Consider the following 19,995-nt stretch of genomic DNA (forward strand, 5'->3'; position numbering starts at 1 on the left):
TCAAACTGAAGTTCAAAGCACCTTGTAAGCCGCTCTTGATCGTTGCGTTTTCCAAATGTAAAAGTAGGATGCTGAATTATCGAGCCCCTTTTACGGTGTATGATACTTAATTTTTCCACTAGATGGTGCTGACCATTCCCTGAAAGATCATCATTGGTTGTGTACCCATGCCCGTGTCTGTCTCTGTGCCATACTAATGACAGTTTTCCCAAGCGTGCCTCACTCCCCCTTGCCGGTGTTTTTTTTTTTTTTCCATATTAGTCACTGAAACTTTTTCATTAGTTGTCAGCCTACAGTATAAATGTAATATCTGCTCATATATATGCTCATTTAGCACTGCTTCTGAAAAGGGGTGCCACATCCACAGGGGAGGACAGTGCTGTGCAGTATATGGGTACTGATACAGGAAGAGGCGGTTCTGTGTCCTGTTTGCCCCCAGCCAGCCTGTCAGAGCAGAGCCTTGCCTTTTATTCAGGACCTGCAGTTCTTCAGGGCGTGATCCCTGCCCCTCTGACCCCCCCTCCCCTCTGTTTCTCTCTCTCTCTCTCTCTCTCTCTCTCTCTCTCTCTCTCTCTCCCTCTCTTCCCCTCTCCTCCCACAGCGTGCATCTGTTCACCTCGCTAATCTTTGCCTAAATTCACTGAGATAATCCTTGATCCATCTGCCAGGGAGAGGAAAAAAGCGAGGGATCGCATGAACGCTGTTATTGACTGAGCACTACTGTACGCTTCTCTGACCCGTGGAAAAGGTAGCAATGCTGACCGCACACTGTCTGAATGGACAATACCAGGCAGCCTGTTAATATGATACTCACTCATTCACTGCTGTATACAGTACTGACTGCACCACTTTTACCTGACATAGCTCCTCTTAAACAGCCGCAGTCATACAGGATACACATCATATACACAAATTCTATAAACATTTCTGAATGGAAAATCAGGAGTATTGTACTTTGTGCTTTAAACTTTTTCCATTTATATTTCTAATTGTTTTTATTTTTGCTATCTTTCAATTGTCTGTGAAAGGTGCTTATTAATAATAATAATAATAATAATAATAACAATCATAATAATAACAACAACAACAAAACAATACAAATTTTATTAACATTGTTATTATCATTATTGATAATAATAATAATAATAATAATAAAAACAATATAAATTCAATTTGTATTATTAGCAACACAGTGTCTCTTCATGCACTGTTTATTTGACATCCATTATTTTGTCTATCCTTCTCTGTCTCTCATAGTAGTGGTTTTTCACATTATTTCATATAAAAGAACACAACTTGTGTGTACAAATGTGTGTGTACTGATTGCCTGAGTAAGGAACTGGAATGGCATGTGCAGTAACAGATGAATAAAGGGTAGCCTCCCACGTTCTGTGTTCCATTCTCCACTGTGCTCAGCCTGGCCCCAGCTGGTATTGAAACTGCCGTTCTCATCTCTCTTTTTTTTTTAAAAGTCCATCCTTCTAGAACATTTGTGGCTGTGAGCGGCCACACACGGCCCCGTCTGTAGGGGGACAGGTTTGTCACGACACCACCCTGTTATTTGTCAGCGTGCTCCTGGGCTGATTATTCGGTGAACGTCAGAACAGTGCGCCGCTTTCTCAGCTCAGCTTGTGTTGTGGTGTAACAACCCGGACCTCCTTCCCCATTCTGTAACCTAAACCAACACGCCATGCTCTGGCCAGCTGCTAACCAACCCACACCACTCTCTAACCATCTGCTAAACAACCCACACCGCACTCAAACCAGCTGCTAACCAACACACACCATGCTATAACCAGCTGCTAACCAACCCACACCATGCTCTAACCAGTTGCTAACCAATCACCAACCCACACCAACCCTCAGTGAGAGATGCAATTCACAGACAGGTGCTGACTCAACAAAGGCTCAGTGTCTGCGCACAATTTTAAAATGTTTAACCCAAAATAATAATAATAATAATTATTATTATTATTAGTGAACATCTATGGTCAAAGGCATTTTGGCACTAAACTTCCCATGTGGAATATTTGCATTAGCTCAGTGTCACATGGACATATGGACGTATTCCTTCTTTTGAGCATTCATCCAATAACATGGCAACAGAAATAAACCAGAATAAAACTGCCCATGGCTAACAGTGACGTAGACGGTGACAATAACAACAGGAATGTATGTACACATTTCTTCTTCTTTATTTTACACAGGGATCTTTTAACATGTATCTATTTTATACATAAACTTAATTCATCCTTTTGCATGAATATTTATATATCTTTTTACATAGTGTATTTTCCACAAATTCATAGCTTTGGAAAAAATATAACAAAAAAAATAACAAAAAAGACAAATAAAACCAAGAAAATAAACAGACCAAAAAAAAAAAAGAAAAAAAAAACAAAACAAAAAAGACAACAGCAACAGTGACAACAGGAATTTAAAGAAGTAATATAATTATTCAATCCTGTCGTTGATAGTACAGGAAAATATGTGTCTTAACGGTTTGCCTGTTTTCATACTCCAGTTTAAATCACATTCTAAGCTCCTCTGTGTTTGTTTTTGTATGCGGATATCTACTGCAAATTAACAGACAATAAGCATAATAATGGCAATTGTAAAAAGTAAGTATACACATCCTTTACAATCTAAAACACCTAAAGAAACACAGTTGGAACAGGTTTGGGGGGGGGGGGGGGTGAGAGAGAGCTCATGGGGGGAGAAAACCAGAATGTCAGAGATGACTGTGGTGGACTCAGGGCATGGTGAAAGGCATTTGGCTCCGCCCCTACGACACAGTGACCAATCAACATCTTCGCCACAGATTCTCTAGACCATATCAGATGCTCAGCTTTGCGTTCTTAACCCTGAAACACCCAAGGTTTTGTCTCAGTAGAACTTCCCAAAGCTGAGACATTCACATTTGATGCAGCTTTCGAAATTCATCAAGGGGCATGGCCAAGTGTAATTCTGCGGCCAATGGACGTTCTGTACTAAACTATAGCCCCAGAAACTCCTGTTACCAACAGAACATCCTGTAGCTATGAAGCATGTTGGCTAGAAAGAGCAGAGAAGATGAGCGTCTGGTGTGTATAAAGAATCTGTGCCTGCATCCCACTGAAAACTGCTGATGCCACTTCGTGTCAAGATTGACAGACGCTGATCCTGCCCAGGAGATCTCTTAAAAAAGTGCAAACAGACCAGTGGTACGGTTCTTAGAATTGTCAGTGACTAAATTGAGCAAATAGCGTTTTATTACTTGCCTCACTGCAGACGTGAAACGATATATACAGCTTTGCTTTGGCAGTGGAAATATTGTACGCAACGCTTGCAAAGCTGTGCTTCACAGTTGCATTATTTGTGCGGCATTGTTCCAGTCTCCATGACAACCTACCACGGTAACAACACTACGGCGAAAAAATTATCTCTCCATCAATAACGAGTCTCTTCCCAGGACAACACGCTCTAATACTAGTATAATAAAACCATGTGAGGATTCTCCAGTATCATGCAAAGTTTAAGTGATTGTTTACAGAGGATAACTACCACAGCACAGGGCACATAGACTGTGTTGGCCTGTGCTTGCCTGTGTTTCTCGCCTCCCTTTCCCATTGGTGGAGGAACGCACTGATCTGACATGACTCCTGTCTCACTTTCACAAATTCTTCATTTGGCCCCATTTTTTAATTCACAATATACGCTTATGTCACTAAAAAGACATTTACATGAAGGTGCTGCAAACATTTGTATCAATCCATACAAAGGTTCTGTGACAATTTTATCGATCAATTGATCCTGCTGACATTCAACGGATGCCAAATAATGATGGAACAGAGCTGGAAGTTTTTTTTTTTTCCAGCAGTGTACTTACAATACAGTGTAAAATGTAGAAATTGCTCGGATATGACACAATCCAATATACGGCAAAAAATGTCAAATATCCATCCTCACCGTTAGTGCACTAGACTCACTACCGAGCACCTGGGAGACAGCGAACATCAATGGCACAGGCAGCGATGACATTTCACTATTGAGGAATTATACAGACTAAGTGCAATGCATTCTGGAAGCGTCACGTGGGTTATCGTTCATGGCCGATCTGCAAACGCCATTTTGTACGAGAGCCCAAGCAGTAAACTGATGTCTATCTGAAGTATGCCTGTAGGTTTCAGTGCGCGTTTGGAATGGGGGGAAACCGACACCTTCAGACAGGAGCGGCCCGGGACCTCAGGCCAAAGCGGGGGACGGGAAGAGTGGGTTTTGGCCGCGGAAATTTAGGATTCAGGCAAACGAACAGCGTGTGGTGGGAATGTCATGCTGCCGAATCTCCAGCAGCATGGACACTGCACTATTGAACACACACAGACACACACACGTACACATGTACAAACACGCACACACACACACACACACACAGGACATCATGGCCATGATGTATAATGTATAATGTAGTCCTATAAAGGAAGAAAAACCTATAGGTCCACAGGATCCCACAGCCTCACAGTTAGAAGCAAGTTCAAGTCAGCGATTGAAAGTCTCTAAAAATTTCTCTATAAATTTTTACAGTTATCTCAAACTGATTTGGTCATAGTTAACACGTAGAACACCAACCCAGCGGATCGAACGATAAATAAGTTTTCAGCACATGCTCACACGCTGAACGCGCACGCACAATTGCAAACCACACCCGTCATCCTGGTCCTTATTGCTGCTTCCCAGCCCCGCAAAACTGCTGCTGCTGGATCGTCCGGCTCGTCTTAGTCTCGCATTCTTTATTGCTCGTCACGTTCTCCCGTTCAGCTTTAAAACCTGTTGGCACGTTTGAGGTGTTTTCGCGCTTGCCTTCAGAACAGGACGGGACCTCGTCTCGTCGCAGATCTGCATGCGAACGCCTTCCACTCGAGGTGACGCGCACAAAAGGTTTAACAGACACTCCATAAAGCAGCGCGCTGGCATTAATTATCATTTAAAGCGCTACTCGACGGTTTTTATGGCCGCTGTTTGCTTTCCCTCGCACGAATAACGCCTAACAGCTCTATGATGATCACTGTCAAAGGTCACGGAACATGTGACGCTGAACATCAGTGATGGCCTGTTATACAACGCTCGTGGATCATGTCCGGACATGTTCCTGGGCTATTGTGTGCACTATTAAAGGGTTTATGAATATTACAGCGTGGTTATGAATGCCAAAAACATTTTTTGTTGTATGTCAGCATGAACTCCATTAAAGGGCTTTAAAAAAAAAAACATAAATGAAGAAATAAAAATCATACTCCACCAAGGTCACATCAGGGGATATGTTTACCAGAGTAGGGACTGAATGCTCCTGTAAAGATTTAATTCTGACCTCAGTGAAATGTATCAGTGGAATAAAGGTTTGAGAGAGACCCCACCCTGCAGGACAATTATAAATTACAGCACCAATAATGGATTTACCCAACGAGTGTGTGTGTGTGTGTGTGTGTGTGTGTGTGTGTGTGTGTGTGTGCGTGTACGTGTGCGTGTGCGTGTGTGTGTGTGCATGTGCGTGTGTGCGTGTGTGTGCGTACACATTAGTAATTATTGGCATCTGTGCCTGAAAGATGAGCTTCAGGCCAGAAAGAGCGTGGCTACAACACAGTGGGCGTATACTTCTTTTTTTTTACCGATATTTAAGAAGGCAATTCCTTCGCTCAAAATTCACAGAAACATTGTGTAAACATACACTGCAATCCCAAGCACAAGCACAAGAAGCTCACTCTATCAGTGGAAGGGACCAAAACACAAATACTGTAAATCACAGGGAGAGCAGAACCTGCACACTCGCACAGATTCTCAGTATACACACATACACACAAACCCCACATACACGTGTATAAATGAATACACACCTTCGCACATGCACACACACACACACACACACACACACATACAAACACATACCCACAGACACGCACATTCACACACACACACACACAAACACACTCAGGCTATCTATGGCTGTTTTTTCCCCCATTGTTTTCTCTCCCGCTATACGTTTTCTCTCACTTCACATCTTTCCATCCAGCTTTCATAGCCCAGCTCAGTCTCATCCTCTTTAACTATCCAACCATCCCCCTTTCTCCCTTCCTTTCTCCCTCCCTCCTTCTTTCACCTCCTCTCTCCTCCCCGCTCCTTCGCTCTACATCAGCTCTCTCTGCGCCTCCCCGCTGTACAGGTAGCTGTTGTACCCCGGGGGCTGCACATACTCCTCCGTTTTGTCCCAGTCTGTGACCCACCCTCCTCCTCCTCCTCCTCCTCCTCCACCTCCTCCTCTTCCTCCTCCTCCTCCTCCCCCGCGGTTGGTGCCCACGTTGGGCTGGCTCAGAGCCCCGTACTGCCCCCCCCCTCCGCTGCGGTACATCTCCTCCGTGGCGTCGGCCAGCTCGTCCTCGTCCAGGATCCCGCACTTCTCCTCGCTGGTGTCCTCGATGTCCGCCCACGGCTGCTTTTCACCAGAGGCGAAGATTCCTGGAACACAGAGAGTGGTCACCTCAACCGGAGCATAGAGACCGGTCACCTTAACCATAATACAGAGACCGGTCACTTTAACCATAATACAGACCGGTCACCTCAACCGGAGCATAGAGACCGGTCACCTCGACCAGAATACAGAGACCGGTCACTTTAACCGTAATACAGACCGGTCACCTCAACCAGAATACAGACCAGTCACCTCAACCGGAACATAGAGACCGGTCACCTTAACCGGAGCATAGAGACCGGTCACCTTGACCATAATACAGACCAGTCACCTCAACCGGAGCATAGAGACCGGTCACCTCAACCAGAATACAGAGACCGGTCACTTTAACCATAATACAGACCGGTCACCTCAACCAGAATACAGACCAGTCACCTCAACCGGAGCATAGAGACCGGTCACCTGAACCAGAATACAGACTGGTCACCTCAACCAGAGCACAGAGACCGGTCACCTCGACCAGAATACAGACCGGTCACCTCAACCAGAATACAGACCGGTCACCTCAACCAGAATACAGACCGGTTATCTCAACCAGAACACAAAGACCAGTCACCTCAAGCAGTACACAGAGACCGGTCACCTCAACCAGAACACAGAGCCCGGTCATTAGAGCCCAATAGCTCACCTGGGGATTCACAGGGCAGACTGAACCTGAAGAAGGGGGGAAAAAAAGCAGAAAATACACACCGTAGAAGACCACACCTCCGTAATGAACGAGGGAAGCGATGAGAAAGACATACTGCCACTCCTCTCGTGTCTGAGACCAGAACAGAAAGACAGAGGAGTAGTTAAAAGATTGGAGAGCTGAACGCAAAACAACGCAGTAGTAACAGCGTTCATAAAAACGAGTCGTACAAGAGCCAGTTCACGTATATGATATTATTAGGTTTTGTTTTTTCTGGACTTGATGTCACACAACACATGGGGCACAGTCAGTGACGAAGCACATGGATGCACTGAGCTTGGCTATTGAATGTCGGTGTTATCGTGACCAGAGGCGAGGAGCGCACAGCTCCAAGCGCACGGCACAGGTGGAAAATGGGCTGGATTATGCTGAAAATATTATTGGTGGGTGTGTTGCTGGAAGATTCAATCATAGCCAATCAAATGAGCTCTTTTTATTCCCTTTAAGAGCAATGCGCTTCATGTCCCCGAGTACTGCAAATTTCCATCATCTACCACTGCAATGGAAGAAGGCTTTAGCCATCAGAAGAAGCTTGTAGAGTTCTTGTGTAGGAGATGTAGAGTAGGGCTGTCAGTCCTTCCAAAACATTTGAACGAATCTCATAAATAAGAAATTAATTCAAATTTTCTACTGTTAAAATTGAAATGAAGCATTGCCTTAATGTATCACTGTCAATGGCCCGATTTTAATTTCTCATTAAACTTTAAATAGCTTGAATAGCTGTGATGGTGTGGCATTGTGTTGAGTAGCTGTGATGGTGTGGCATTGTGTTGAGTAGCTGTGATGGTGTGGTGCTGTGTTGAATAGCTGTGTTGTGTTGCTGTGATGGTGTGGTGCTGTGTTGAGTAGCTGTGATGGTGTGGTGCTGTGTTGAATAGCTGTGTTGTGTTGCTGTGATGGTGTGGTGCTGTGTTGAGTAGCTGTGATGGTGTGGCATTGTGTTGAGTTGCTGAGTTCAGTAGTGGTGATGGTGTGATGCTGGGTTGAGTAGCTGTGTTGAGTAGTTGTGAAGGTGTGGCACTGTGATGAGTAGCTATGTTGAGAAGCTGTGATGATGTGTTGCTGTGATGGTGTGGTGCTGTGTTGAGTAGCTGTGTTCAGTAGCTGTGATAGTGCTCTGTATACCTTGTGTTTGGTCATGGCTCCAACTATGAGAGGACACACCATGCCTGACAGAGTGCCCACTCCATTGGAGATCCCCATGAGGATGCTAGCGTAGCGGGGAGCGATGTCCAGGTGATTCACATTGAACCCTGGGAGATGGAGGAGGAAGTCAGAACCAGTCTGCTGTACACGACCACCAACGCATGGGCCAATCAGAAGAAGGCATGAGAGAGAAACAGCATGAATGTATCTACACAGATGGCCTTCAGATGGTTGTACCATTTTTACAAAAGAACTACTGGTCTACATACAGCATGTCAGTATCCTAACAGTAAGCAAAGCTCATTGCTTTACTGTACCGAGGCAAACAGCAATGTAGAACTAAGTATTATAAAGTTCATTCACCATCCATTAGGTAAAAAACTAAATAAGACTTTAGGCAATAGAAGAGATGAAGTGAACCATATTAAGGGTTAACACTACACTGTTGTAGTGTCTATGTGCTGACCTCGGTAGCGCGGGTTGGTGAGTTTATCCAGCTTACTTTTCTTTCTTTATACCAGCATGTTTAAAAAGCTTTTGGCACGCACAGCAGACCATGAAATGCTATTAAACACAATTTAGATTGTGAGCCAGTATAGACAAAGAGTGTGGAAGAAGACAGGCATTTGATCCACGTGTGTCCTAATCTTTAACTTGCCAATAAACGTGAGCCTTGCCCTTTTTCTTCACACACTCAGTTTATCGAGTCCGTTTAAGGGGTTGCTGAACTCGCCGAAGGAGTACTGCATTCAATTAAAATGAAAAACATATTTTCATTGGTTGGCAAAGATAGGCGCTGATTGGCTCACGGCCCTCGCGTTTCCGTACCTGAGATGGCAAAGCCGCTGAAGCCGACAGCCAGGACCAGGAAGGATATGGCCACGCCCTTCGTGTGGGAGAAGCCCACCACGAGCAGCAGGGTGGCCTCCATTCCAAACCCTGTGACCCAAACACAGCAACGGCGAGAAATCACTCAGTACCCAACACACAGCTTTACAGCGTTCAGAGCAGAGTTTGGCTCAGCTGCAATGTAATGAGGTGCAGGTAACTGCCAAAATAAAGGAAATGCAGACCAGGGTCCATCTCTGTGAACCTACCAATGGACTGTTCTTGATGAATTACCTCAAGATTGATATTCAATATAGATTGATATTCATAGCTAACTGATTCAGTCGCCTAAGAATTTAACTTTGCATATCGAACCAATTCACTGACATCACTGTCAAGGAGTACGTGCTCTCAACCACGCTTGCTCCTCGTTGATGATATCTGTTCCTTCCCTACCAACAGCACTTTAGGCACTGTTCCACATGAAGCATCAGCAAGTTCAGCAGTCTTAGTCACGGAAGCATCTGGTGAATGTTCCCCAACAACCACCGCGCTTCAAAATGTCACTGAGATCTCTTCTTCCAGCCATTGTAGCCAAAATGGCCTCCAACTGGGCGCAGTATTTTTAAACGCAACCGTGAGCATGCTGGGATGCTAATTGCTTGATAAACCCAGGAACCGCACCTGTGTGAAAGCACATGCTTTCAAAATACTTTGTATCCCTCATTGCTCAAATTTTTCCTTTATTTTGGCAGTTATCTGTAGAAGGGAACAGGGATGGAGATGTGATCAAGATGCCAGTCAGACATGAAGCAAAACAAGAAGCGGCAAGAAGCATTGCGTTTTGAGGGCTTTATCAAGAGCCATAAATATTTTGTTGTTGAAATGGTTCTGTCACCCTCCAACAGAGCTTCCCAGTGTTACTGTACAGTAAAATGCAGGTTCAATCAGGCATACGGTTTGTGCTTAGCTTAGCATTGCCCCGGTTGGACTATTGATGTCCAGACAGCTGTAAAACAGTAGATGTAGAAGCTACATGTTGCAACTATTTGAGCTGAGCATTTAGATATGATATATGTGATATAGTAGCATAATTAAATACAGTATGTACATGATATGTGCAACACACTAGTAGACCTGACTACCTTATGTACATGATATATGTCAGGGCTGCCCAACCCTGTTCCTGGAGATCTACCTTACTGTAAGTTTTCATTTCAACCCTAATTTGGCACACCTGACTCTACTAATTAGCAGTTAAATAAGATCACTAGCTGTAGAATGAGTTGTGCTTTGTTAGGGTTGGAGTGAAAGTCTACAGGATGGTAGATCTTCAGGAACAGGGTTGGGCAGCGCTAATGTACAGTATGTGATATATCAGCGGAGGTCCTTATTCAGGCGCCCTCTCCTCTCTCACCTCCGCAGTTCATGAGCTTCCGGACGTTGGTGGTGGTCATGAGGCCGCGAGTCCGCAGGAAGTCAGCTAGCTGCCCGCCAACGGGCACGACGATGGTCATCACCAGGTGGGGCAGGGCGGACACCAAACCCACCTGGGAGACAGAGAGAGAGAGAGAGGGAGAGAGGGGGGGAGGGAGAGGGGGGGGGAGAGAGAGAGAGGGACAGAGAGAGAGAGAGGGAGGGGGAGAGAGAGAGGGGGGGACAGAGAGAGAGAGGGAGGGGGAGAGAGAGAGAAAGAGAGAGGGAGGAAGGGAGGGGGAGGGAGAGAAAGAGAGAGAGAGGGATGGAGGGATAGAGCAAGAGAGACAGAGAGAGGGAGGAGGAGAGGGAGAGAAAGAGAGAGGGGTTGAGAGACCGCATGAGAGAGAAAGGGAGAGAGAGAAATATACTGAAATTTGCATGGAGTTCTTTGAAAAAACAAAAACAATAATACTTCCAAATTTTGCCATACTTCCGAATGAACAAAAATGACCCATCCTACTGGGTGAAGAACATTAGCCCCGCTAGCTGTGCTTTATGTGACAACCTGTCATCAATACAGAAGCGCAATGAGTGTCATGTCACAGGATGGTTGTTCCAGCCCACCACATCGCTCTTACAGTCAGAGACATGTTGGCGCAAACCTACTCCATCATGGTGCTTATTCGCTTCTCTTAAACCCTGTCAAGAATCTCGTCCGTCTCACCTTGCTGATCTCGAACCCGAAGACTTCCTCGAAGTAGGCTGGCTGGCTGATGAGCAGCAGGTAGAAGGTCCAGCTTCGGCAGAAGTTGGCCACGATGATGGCGTACACCGGCATGGAGGTGAAGAAGTGTCTCCAGGGAGTCTTGAACTTCTGCACGCGGAAGGAGGTGACACGCTAACACACAGCGCCTAACAAACGGGACTACGGCACGGAGAAGATTCGGGACTGAGCTCAGAGGTGGCCGAGATGGGAATGTCGGGACGGAGCGAAACTTGGGCTGAGACAGTTGTTTTTCTGCTTTTGCTTCCTGTTTTGGTTTCTCGAAACGATTCGGACGTTTTGGACATTTGGGCCCAATCTGGCTGAAGCAACTGCTTTAACACATTGAGATGCTACTTCCTGTGTGCTTTCTTTGGTTGTGACTTTTCTGTCAACTGCCTCCAGTCTTTCTGTGTATTCTGCCAACTCCTGAAAATTTTAGACAAACTGTTTGCAATACTTAAGAGCTTATTTTTCTCAGCAGGTCTGGTTGTTAATGTTTCAAGGAAACACAGTGACTGGTAGAGCATTAGAACCCTATGCTTAGGCTTGGGGGGAGACAGGGAGACATGCCACGCTCAATATTTTCTTATGAATTGGTCCCTAGTTAGCATTCCTGAGAGACTCAACGTTTGACTAGGTGAGACTAGGTGGCCAACAGTGTGTTTCCCCAAAGCTGGTCTTGTAACCTAAAGGTCACGGGTTCGATTCCCAGGTAGGACAACTGCTGTTGTACCCTTGAGTGAGGTACTTTACCTGCATTGCTTCAGTATATATCCTACTGTATAAATGGATGCGATGTAAATGCCATGTAAAAGTCGTGTAAGTCGCTCTGGATAGGAGCGTCTACTAAAGGCCGGTAATGTAATGTGAAATGTTTGGTGTGAAATCGACTTTTAATTTTTAATGTTCTTTTAACTGAAATGGAGCATGTTTAGGCAGCTCTGTGTTCATGACTCATGTCTGTTTGAATTAGCACTGAGGACTGAGGTGTGAGCGTACAGCCATCGCAGCCCTGTCTTTGGGCCTGGCAGTCTGTTACTGAGTAAATAAGCCAAAGGGAGAGAGAGAGAGAGAGAGAGAGAGAGAGGGCAGAATGGAGGAGCACCTGCAGGGGGTTCACCAGGCCCGCCGACTCGCCGATGGCTTCCTCGATGTACTTCCTCTCCTCCGGGGTGATGGTGGGATGGGCGGCCGGGCTCTCGTAGGACACCAGGACCCAGAATAGGTACCAGAATATCCCAAAACTGCCTGGGAGAGGGAGGGAGAGGGGGAGGGGGGCGGAAGTACAAACAGGAAGTGGGGCGGGTGGACGAGTGGGGTGGGGCAACAAAAAGAGACGCAAATACGGTCAAAGGAGGTCCACACAGGGCCAAAGGAGAGCAGTGATGTGGCTCACGGTGGCCAGTGATTGGCATGTACGCTAGCTCTAATGTGCTAATGCACCACATGTTCTAATACTTCAGACTCAGGCGTAAAACCACTCTGCCCGGTCTTTATCAGCAAGGACGGGTTAAACCTGCTGGAATTTGTTTAGCAAGAAGGTCAGTGGAGGGAAAGTGTTGGTCTGGTACTAATTCTGTCTGCTGCATTAGTTGTCATGTCATATAACCAACAGTAGTGGTGCTTTACTTTCTGTCTGTAATGAACTCGGTAATGTTGTAAAAGATGGTGTTTTGTATTTCAGTGCTGATCGACAGTCACTAACCGTAGACATAGAACACAGAAGACCACCCTGTGTACTGGACAAGCACCCCAGCTAATGGCATAGCTACCACAGCCCCAGCATAGGACCCTGAGAGAGAGAGAGATAGAGAGAAAGTTCCAGAAACAGCAGACAGCATTAAAACAGCGGTGTACTGAACAGACAGAGGAACACTGGTGAGAACAGTCGCTCTGGCAGTAGTTGCAGCTCTAGTAAGGGCAGCAGTATCACAGCAGAGGATTACAATACAAGAACACAAGCTTTTATGGGATTTTGTAGAACAACTGGTGGACGGCTCACCACAAAAGGCAGTTGTAGCCAATCGGCTTCTCTCAAGAGGCGGGGCCCATTTGGCCCAAATCCCATGGCATGCTGGGTAAGACACCCCCTGAAGCACAGAGGCACATATTACAGTATCTCCCATCACACACACACACACAACGCACACACACATATTACAGTACCTCCCATCACACACATACACACACGTGCAGGCACACACACACACACATGCACACACACTCATACACACTCACACACACGCACACTCACACCACCCCACCCCCCCCCACACACACACACACCCCACAGTACCTCCACAAGCCCCTGGCATATCCTGATCATGATGACGCAGCCGTAGTGGACTCTGGCTGCTGACGGGATCAGCATATTGAGAACGGAGGTGGCCACGATGGCGAAGCCAAACACTCTGTGGGGCGCGGAGAGACGGAGACGAACGAGTCTTAGCGGCGTCAGAGAAAGCCGTCACAAATACCCCTTACCCTCAGACACTCGCGTTTGACCCATTCGCGAACGGCCTATGAATGAACGAATCATTGTATTCATACAGCACTTTTCTAAACACTCTAAGTGCTTTACAGTTATGAGTGGGAGCTCACCTCGCCCACCACCAATGTGTAGCACCCACCTTGGGTGATGCACGGCAGCCATTTTGTGCCAGAACGCTCACCACACACATAGTTAAGGTAGAGAGGGAGAGAATTAAATGAATTTAGCCAATTAAATCAGGGGATGATTAGGTGGCAAGTTTGAGAGAACCAGGTTGGATATTTAACCAGGGCACTGGGGAACCCCCCTACTCTTAGCAACAAGTGTCATGGGGTCTTGTCATGAGCACAGTGAGTCGGGACCTCGGTTTAACGTCTCATCTGAAAGACGAAATCTCCAACAGCACAGTGTCCCCCTCATTGAACTGGGGCATTGGGGTTTATTCGACCAGAGAAAAGATTGCCCCCTGCTAGCCCACCAACACCACTTCCAGCAGCAACTTAGTTTTCCCAGGAGCTCTCCCATACAAGTACTAACCAAGCCCACACTTGCTTAGCTTCAGCCATTCAAGTGCTGCCACGCTACTTTTTGTAAACTTCAAGCAGCACGTACAGTATATGAATCAGGTATATATGACAAAAGGAGCTTTGCTTAAAGCCAATGCGAGCAGGCGGGGGGCAAGAAGATTTAGGGAAGGGGTCGAGTGCCACCCTAGGCTACCCCCTTCCCTTCACCAGTGCTGCATAGTGGGACTGTAGCAGTGCACAACGAGTCCTGCATTGCAAATGAGCATGGCAACGTCCGCACTGTTCCAAGGACCAGGGCACTGTTTCATGGATCGGGATTACTGAGTTAGCTGGATAACTGCACTGAGTAAAACCATGAAGCAGGATTACTGAGTTAGCTGGATAACTGCACTGAGTAAAACCATGAAGCAGGATTACTGAGTTAGTTGGATAACTGCACTGAGTAAAACCATGAAGCAGGATTACTGAGTTAGCTGGATAACTGCACTGAGTAAAACCATGAAGCAGGATTACTGAGTTAGCTGGATAACTGCACTGAGTAAAACCATGAAGCAGGATTACTGAGTTAGCTGGATAACTGCACTGAGTAAAACCATGAAGCAGGATTACTGAGTTAGCTGGATAACTGCACTGAGTAAAACCCAGAACCCTTCCAAATCTGGAACACAGACTGAAGTAAAAAGAGCTGCTCCAGGTTTTACTCAGTGGAGTTATCCAGCTAATTTACTAATTTTGCTTTGTGAAATACTCCCAAGATTTAATTGATTATCTGAATATATATGCAGTCTGAATCAAAGGTCATGGGTGGGCCCACAGCCCTAGATACAGGGAGTGCTGAACACCTCTGAGCCAAAGAGCCAGCAATCCCAGAGTGCATTGCCCCACAGTGTTCGAAAACAAACGGTCGTTTACATGTTTTTTTTTTCCACCAGAGTTTCCCTTCCCAGTAACTTCTCCCACCAGCCTAAAAAAAACCGCTGATGAAGCAAGGCTGACCTGTTGGCCGCGAATTTCTGGCAGATGAATCCGCCGGGGATTTGGGTGACGATGTAGCCCCAGAAGAAGGACCCGTGGATCATCCCCACCGTCTCCGGATCCCAGGTGAACTGGGAGGCCTGGGACAGAGGGAGGGGCGGGGCTCGTAAAAAAAACAAAAAAAAAAAAAAAAAAAACACAAGCCGTGCGTAACAAGGAGGAGGAGGAGGAGGCCGGAGGCGGGAAAAGACCAGGGGTTGCAGAGGAGGGCGGCAGTGCAGTATAATGGTTAAGGAACTGGTCTTGTAACCTAAAGGTCACAGGTTCGATTCTCAGGGTTGTACCCTTGAGTGAAGTACTTCACCTGCATAGCTTCAGTATATATCCAGCTGTGTAAATGGATGCAGTGTAAAATAAGGCGTTCTGGATGAGAGCGTCTGCCGAATGCCCGTGATGTAGCGGCACTCACCACCAGCACCTCCTTGTCGCCGTGGTAGACGGTGTGGTTGTTGACCATGCTGACGATGGCCACGCCCAGGTTGCAGCGGATGCCGAAGGAGATGCAGAAGCCCAGGCCGCTGAGGACGGCGATGATGTAGCGCCGGGGCAGGCCGAAGCAGGTGCAGTCCACCATGGGGAGCTCCCGCTCCTCCACCAGCTCGGGCCGGCCCTCCGCCGACAGCTCGATGGTCTCGCCATTGGCCTGGCGCTTCTCCAGGAGCCTGGGAGAGAGAGGGGGGAGAGAGGGAGAGAGGGAGAGAAAGAGAGGGGGGAGGGAGGGAGGGATAGAGAGAAAGAAAGAGAGGGAGAGAGAGAGAGGGGAGAGGGATAGAGGGGGAGGGAGAGGGGGGCAGAGAGAGAGAGTGGGAGAGAGAGAGAGGAAGAGCGAGATCTAATCAAGACTATCACGAAGCAGAATCAATACTTCCACCTCCTACCTGCTCCACAACCGTGACTAGCATGTCTTCTACCGACGTATCGCTTCCTGTAGCACATCTAACCCCATGATGGAAAGACACCAGTGAAAAACCACTAAACCCCCCCCCCCAAAACTCCTCACCCCAACCTTAATTAGAATCATTGAGTAACAACCAATATGAAACAAGTAATTAACAGGAAGAATCAGTAAGAAAGTTGGAAGAAACCAAGAAATTGTAGCAAATAAAAGGCACAGGGCATGCACCCCTCCCGAAACACCCTCCACCTCAGAGATGGAGGGGGAGAGGTAGAGAGGGGGAGAGAGAGAGTTGTTACGTTTGAAAGCCTCCTTATTCAACAATAAAAGTAAAACAGATCTTCAAAGACAGAAAGATATTGAGATAAAATACTCGGCAACAAAGAGGGTAAGAGAGGGAGTGGGGGAAGAGAGAGGGCAGGAAGGGAGAGAGCAATGGAGAGAGGTAGATAGAGAACGTGTGTGGGGCCAATTAGAGAGATAAAGAGGGAGAGAGAGGGAGCAGTCGAGAGAGAGGAAAAGAAAGAAGAGAGAGAGGGAGATTTAGCAGGTTCCCAGTGCAAAGAGAAATAGATGGAACCAAAAGAGGAGAGGCGTGCAGAGTTCACACAGCTGGATCGCTGCGTACCCATGATCCTTCAGGGTTTCGTGTTGGTGCGTGTTGTCAGAATCACTTTAATTGGCAGTAAAGCCGTGTGACTAATCGCACCCTCCCGAATTCTGTCATGCATGGACATTGCTTCCTTTGGCCTTCTGTACGGCTTCTGGTAGCAGTTTAAAATAGCTGTGGATCTATCGCATCCATCCTGCTCTCAGATCTGATAAAATGGCTGCCGTTTGTGCAGTATAACACTGATCTCTCAATCGGGCTGGCCTGGAATCAGACAACCGAGTTCCATTGCATTACAGGCATTTAGCAGACGCTCTTATACACAAATGTTTACACAGCATTTACATTGCATCCATTTGTACAGCTGGACATATACTGAAACAATGCTGGTAAAGTACGTTGCTCAAGGGTATAACGGCAGACTCCTACCTGGGAATCAAACCCGTGACCTTTCAGGTTACCAGACCAATTATACTACACTTTAGGTTACAAGACCAGCTCCTTAACCATTATACTACACTTTAGACTACAAGACCAGCTCCTTACCCATTATACTACATTTTAGGCTACAAGACCAGCTCCTTACCCATTATACTACATTTTAGGCTACAAGACCAGCTCCTTACCCATTATACTACATTTTCGACTACAAGACCAGCTCCTTACCCATTATACTACATTTTAGGCTACAAGACCAGCTCCTTACCCATTACACTACATTTTATGCTACAAGACCAGCTCCTTACCCATTATACTACATTTTAGGCTACAAGACCAGCTCCTTACCCATTATACTACATTTTCGACTACAAGACCAGCTCCTTACCCATTATACTACATTTTAGGCTACAAGACCAGCTCCTTACCCATTATACTACATTTTAGGCTACAAGACCAGCTCCTTACCCATTATACTACACTGCCGCTCGCAGTTTGAAGTCACGATGCGGGACAGGAGCAGCTGTCGCCCGTCGGGCCGCCCAGAGAGAGAGACCCGACCACCGCGGACGGGCCGGCGTCCAGAGCAGCACGCGCCTCGCCCACACGCCGTTCCCCTGGCAACCCCCGCTCTCTCTCCGAACACGCGCCGGCTGCGCCGCTCGCAGCTGACGCTAACGCGAACCGAAGCCTCCAGCTACGCCCGTATGGTCTCCCGCGTAACCCGACATCTGCCGAGGGGGAACTTCTCCGGAACTTTCTCCAAGAGCTCGCCCAACGCGCCTCGGACAGTTGTGGAGACGGACGCCGCCTCGCGCTCGTGTAGGTGCGTGTAAAGTGTGTGTAAATGAGCTGAGCCTGGGCCAAAGACCCTCTCACTGCTGCCTCCACACCTTTTAAAACAAGAGGGACACGGGTTCCGTTTAACGGAATTCTCTAATTTTATCAGGGCCTTGGCATCTCCTCTAAAATCTCATTAGCAAAACATGTTTTTTGAACTTGCTGAATGCAAGTTAACAATTGAGACCGTGCTACTGTTTTATTCAATGTTGTCTATTTTTTTTGTATCATTTTGTATAATTTCTTTATTTTAATTAATAATTTTATCCTGTAATGCGCTATTATTATTATTATTATTATTATTATTATTATTATTATTCAGCAGACTTGGGTCAAATAATCATTTCAAATATTTCATGGACATTCAAATACATTTATTTCCATTATTTATGTGCAAAATACATGCACAAATAAAATTATTTGTAAATACTTTATTGCAGATTATTTAATTTATTTGAAAGCATTCAAATATGAAACCCTTGAAACAATATGTCTGAAACATTTGTTATTTTATTTTCTGAGGTCATTTCAAATACTTTCAGTCGATTGTTGTCCATATGAGACTTGTAAATTATATTGGAAAAGGTATGAATTTCACTAAGATGTTATTTCAGATATTTTTATCCCCAAGCTTGGGGTGGGGGATGGGGACTGGTATTTAGAAATAGTTTAAGTTTCAATTTGTGTCTGACTACAAAGATGAAGTATTAACTATGGTATGGTTGCATTCAAACTCTGAAAATATGAAATTATTCATTTACAGCTATCCTGTCTGGACTCACCCCTCAAATCCTAATTCCAGATTCTTCTCTCTGGTCTTCAGCTGACCCAGAGCTGTAAACAGGTGCGGAGACGGGGGTGGGCAGGGTCAGGCACCACCTACCCTCGCCTCCAACTTGTCTAACCAATCAGAACGACCATCGCAAACTTTGACCATTTTTAATAACAACAAATTTGTCTTTTACTGTGTTTTTGTCTACACACTCTTTTTGAACTGCGGTGGTCATTATTGTCTTCTTGTAAAATATTGTCTAGTGCACTGGAATAACTTTTAGCAGTATAAACCTTTTTAAAGGGAGTGAAAGTCTTCAAAATATCTTGACTGGTCCCAATAATACAGTGTTAATTGGCATGTTGAAAACCTTGTACAGTAGTATGTTTACTGCACATAATGTGTTTGGCTGTGTCTGCTGTTTGATCAGAACGGTGACAGTACACAACACACTTCACTAATGAGTCATATTTTTACACAGCACACACCACTCACTGACACCATGACACCCAACATGCCTGGTTTATACACACATCTATCCAGTTTAATTCCCATGAAAATATTCACCAGCTGAACTGAATAGCAAATGCTGTGTTATAGGTATAAACACATCATCTTTTCTTCGTTGTAATCCATCCATACATTATCTAACCCGCCTACTCCAGGTCAGGGTCACAGGGGGGCTGGAGTCTATCCCAGCATGCATCAAGAGGTAGGAATATTCCCTGGATGGCTCGCCAATCCATCGCAGGGCACACACACACCATTCACTCACCATTCACTCACACACTCATACCGATATGCAATTTAGACCCTCAAATTAGCCTAACCTGCATGTCTTTGGACTCTTTGGACTGTGGAAGAAACCAGGGGTTCATCCCAATTGCTTATTTTATACGTCCTCGTCTCCTCGGTCCTTGCCAGACCCGGAAATTTACCGAGGTCCGTCATCTTTAAAGACATTCAAATCTGTTAAATGCTCCTTGGAGGAGCGAGGAGGCTCCCTGAGGATGCTTTAGGGAGGGTACACCAGCGCAG

General features: G+C 46.1%; 1 protein-coding gene across 1 annotated transcript in view; it reads right to left on the bottom strand.

The window, feature by feature from the left end:
- Positions 1-3,791: 3,791 nt before the first annotated feature.
- The window catches only part of slc17a7a (solute carrier family 17 member 7a), a 35,888-nt gene continuing 19,684 nt past the window's right edge, over positions 3,792-19,995 (bottom strand). Inside the window, exons 2-13 of the mRNA XM_035399354.1 lie at positions 15,812-16,064; positions 15,364-15,482; positions 13,646-13,760; positions 13,352-13,439; positions 13,055-13,141; positions 12,455-12,597; positions 11,308-11,457; positions 10,582-10,714; positions 9,165-9,275; positions 8,316-8,443; positions 7,193-7,262; positions 3,792-6,489 (exon numbers count right to left, since the gene is read on the bottom strand). Of these exons, the coding sequence (XP_035255245.1) occupies positions 6,161-6,489; positions 7,193-7,262; positions 8,316-8,443; positions 9,165-9,275; positions 10,582-10,714; positions 11,308-11,457; positions 12,455-12,597; positions 13,055-13,141; positions 13,352-13,439; positions 13,646-13,760; positions 15,364-15,482; positions 15,812-16,064 (1,726 nt within the window). The 3' untranslated portion in view covers positions 3,792-6,160. The remainder of the gene's footprint in view (positions 6,490-7,192; positions 7,263-8,315; positions 8,444-9,164; positions 9,276-10,581; positions 10,715-11,307; positions 11,458-12,454; positions 12,598-13,054; positions 13,142-13,351; positions 13,440-13,645; positions 13,761-15,363; positions 15,483-15,811; positions 16,065-19,995) is intronic.

This window comes from Anguilla anguilla, chromosome 17 (genome assembly GCF_013347855.1).
Source record: "Anguilla anguilla isolate fAngAng1 chromosome 17, fAngAng1.pri, whole genome shotgun sequence".
Lineage (NCBI taxonomy): Eukaryota > Metazoa > Chordata > Actinopteri > Anguilliformes > Anguillidae > Anguilla > Anguilla anguilla.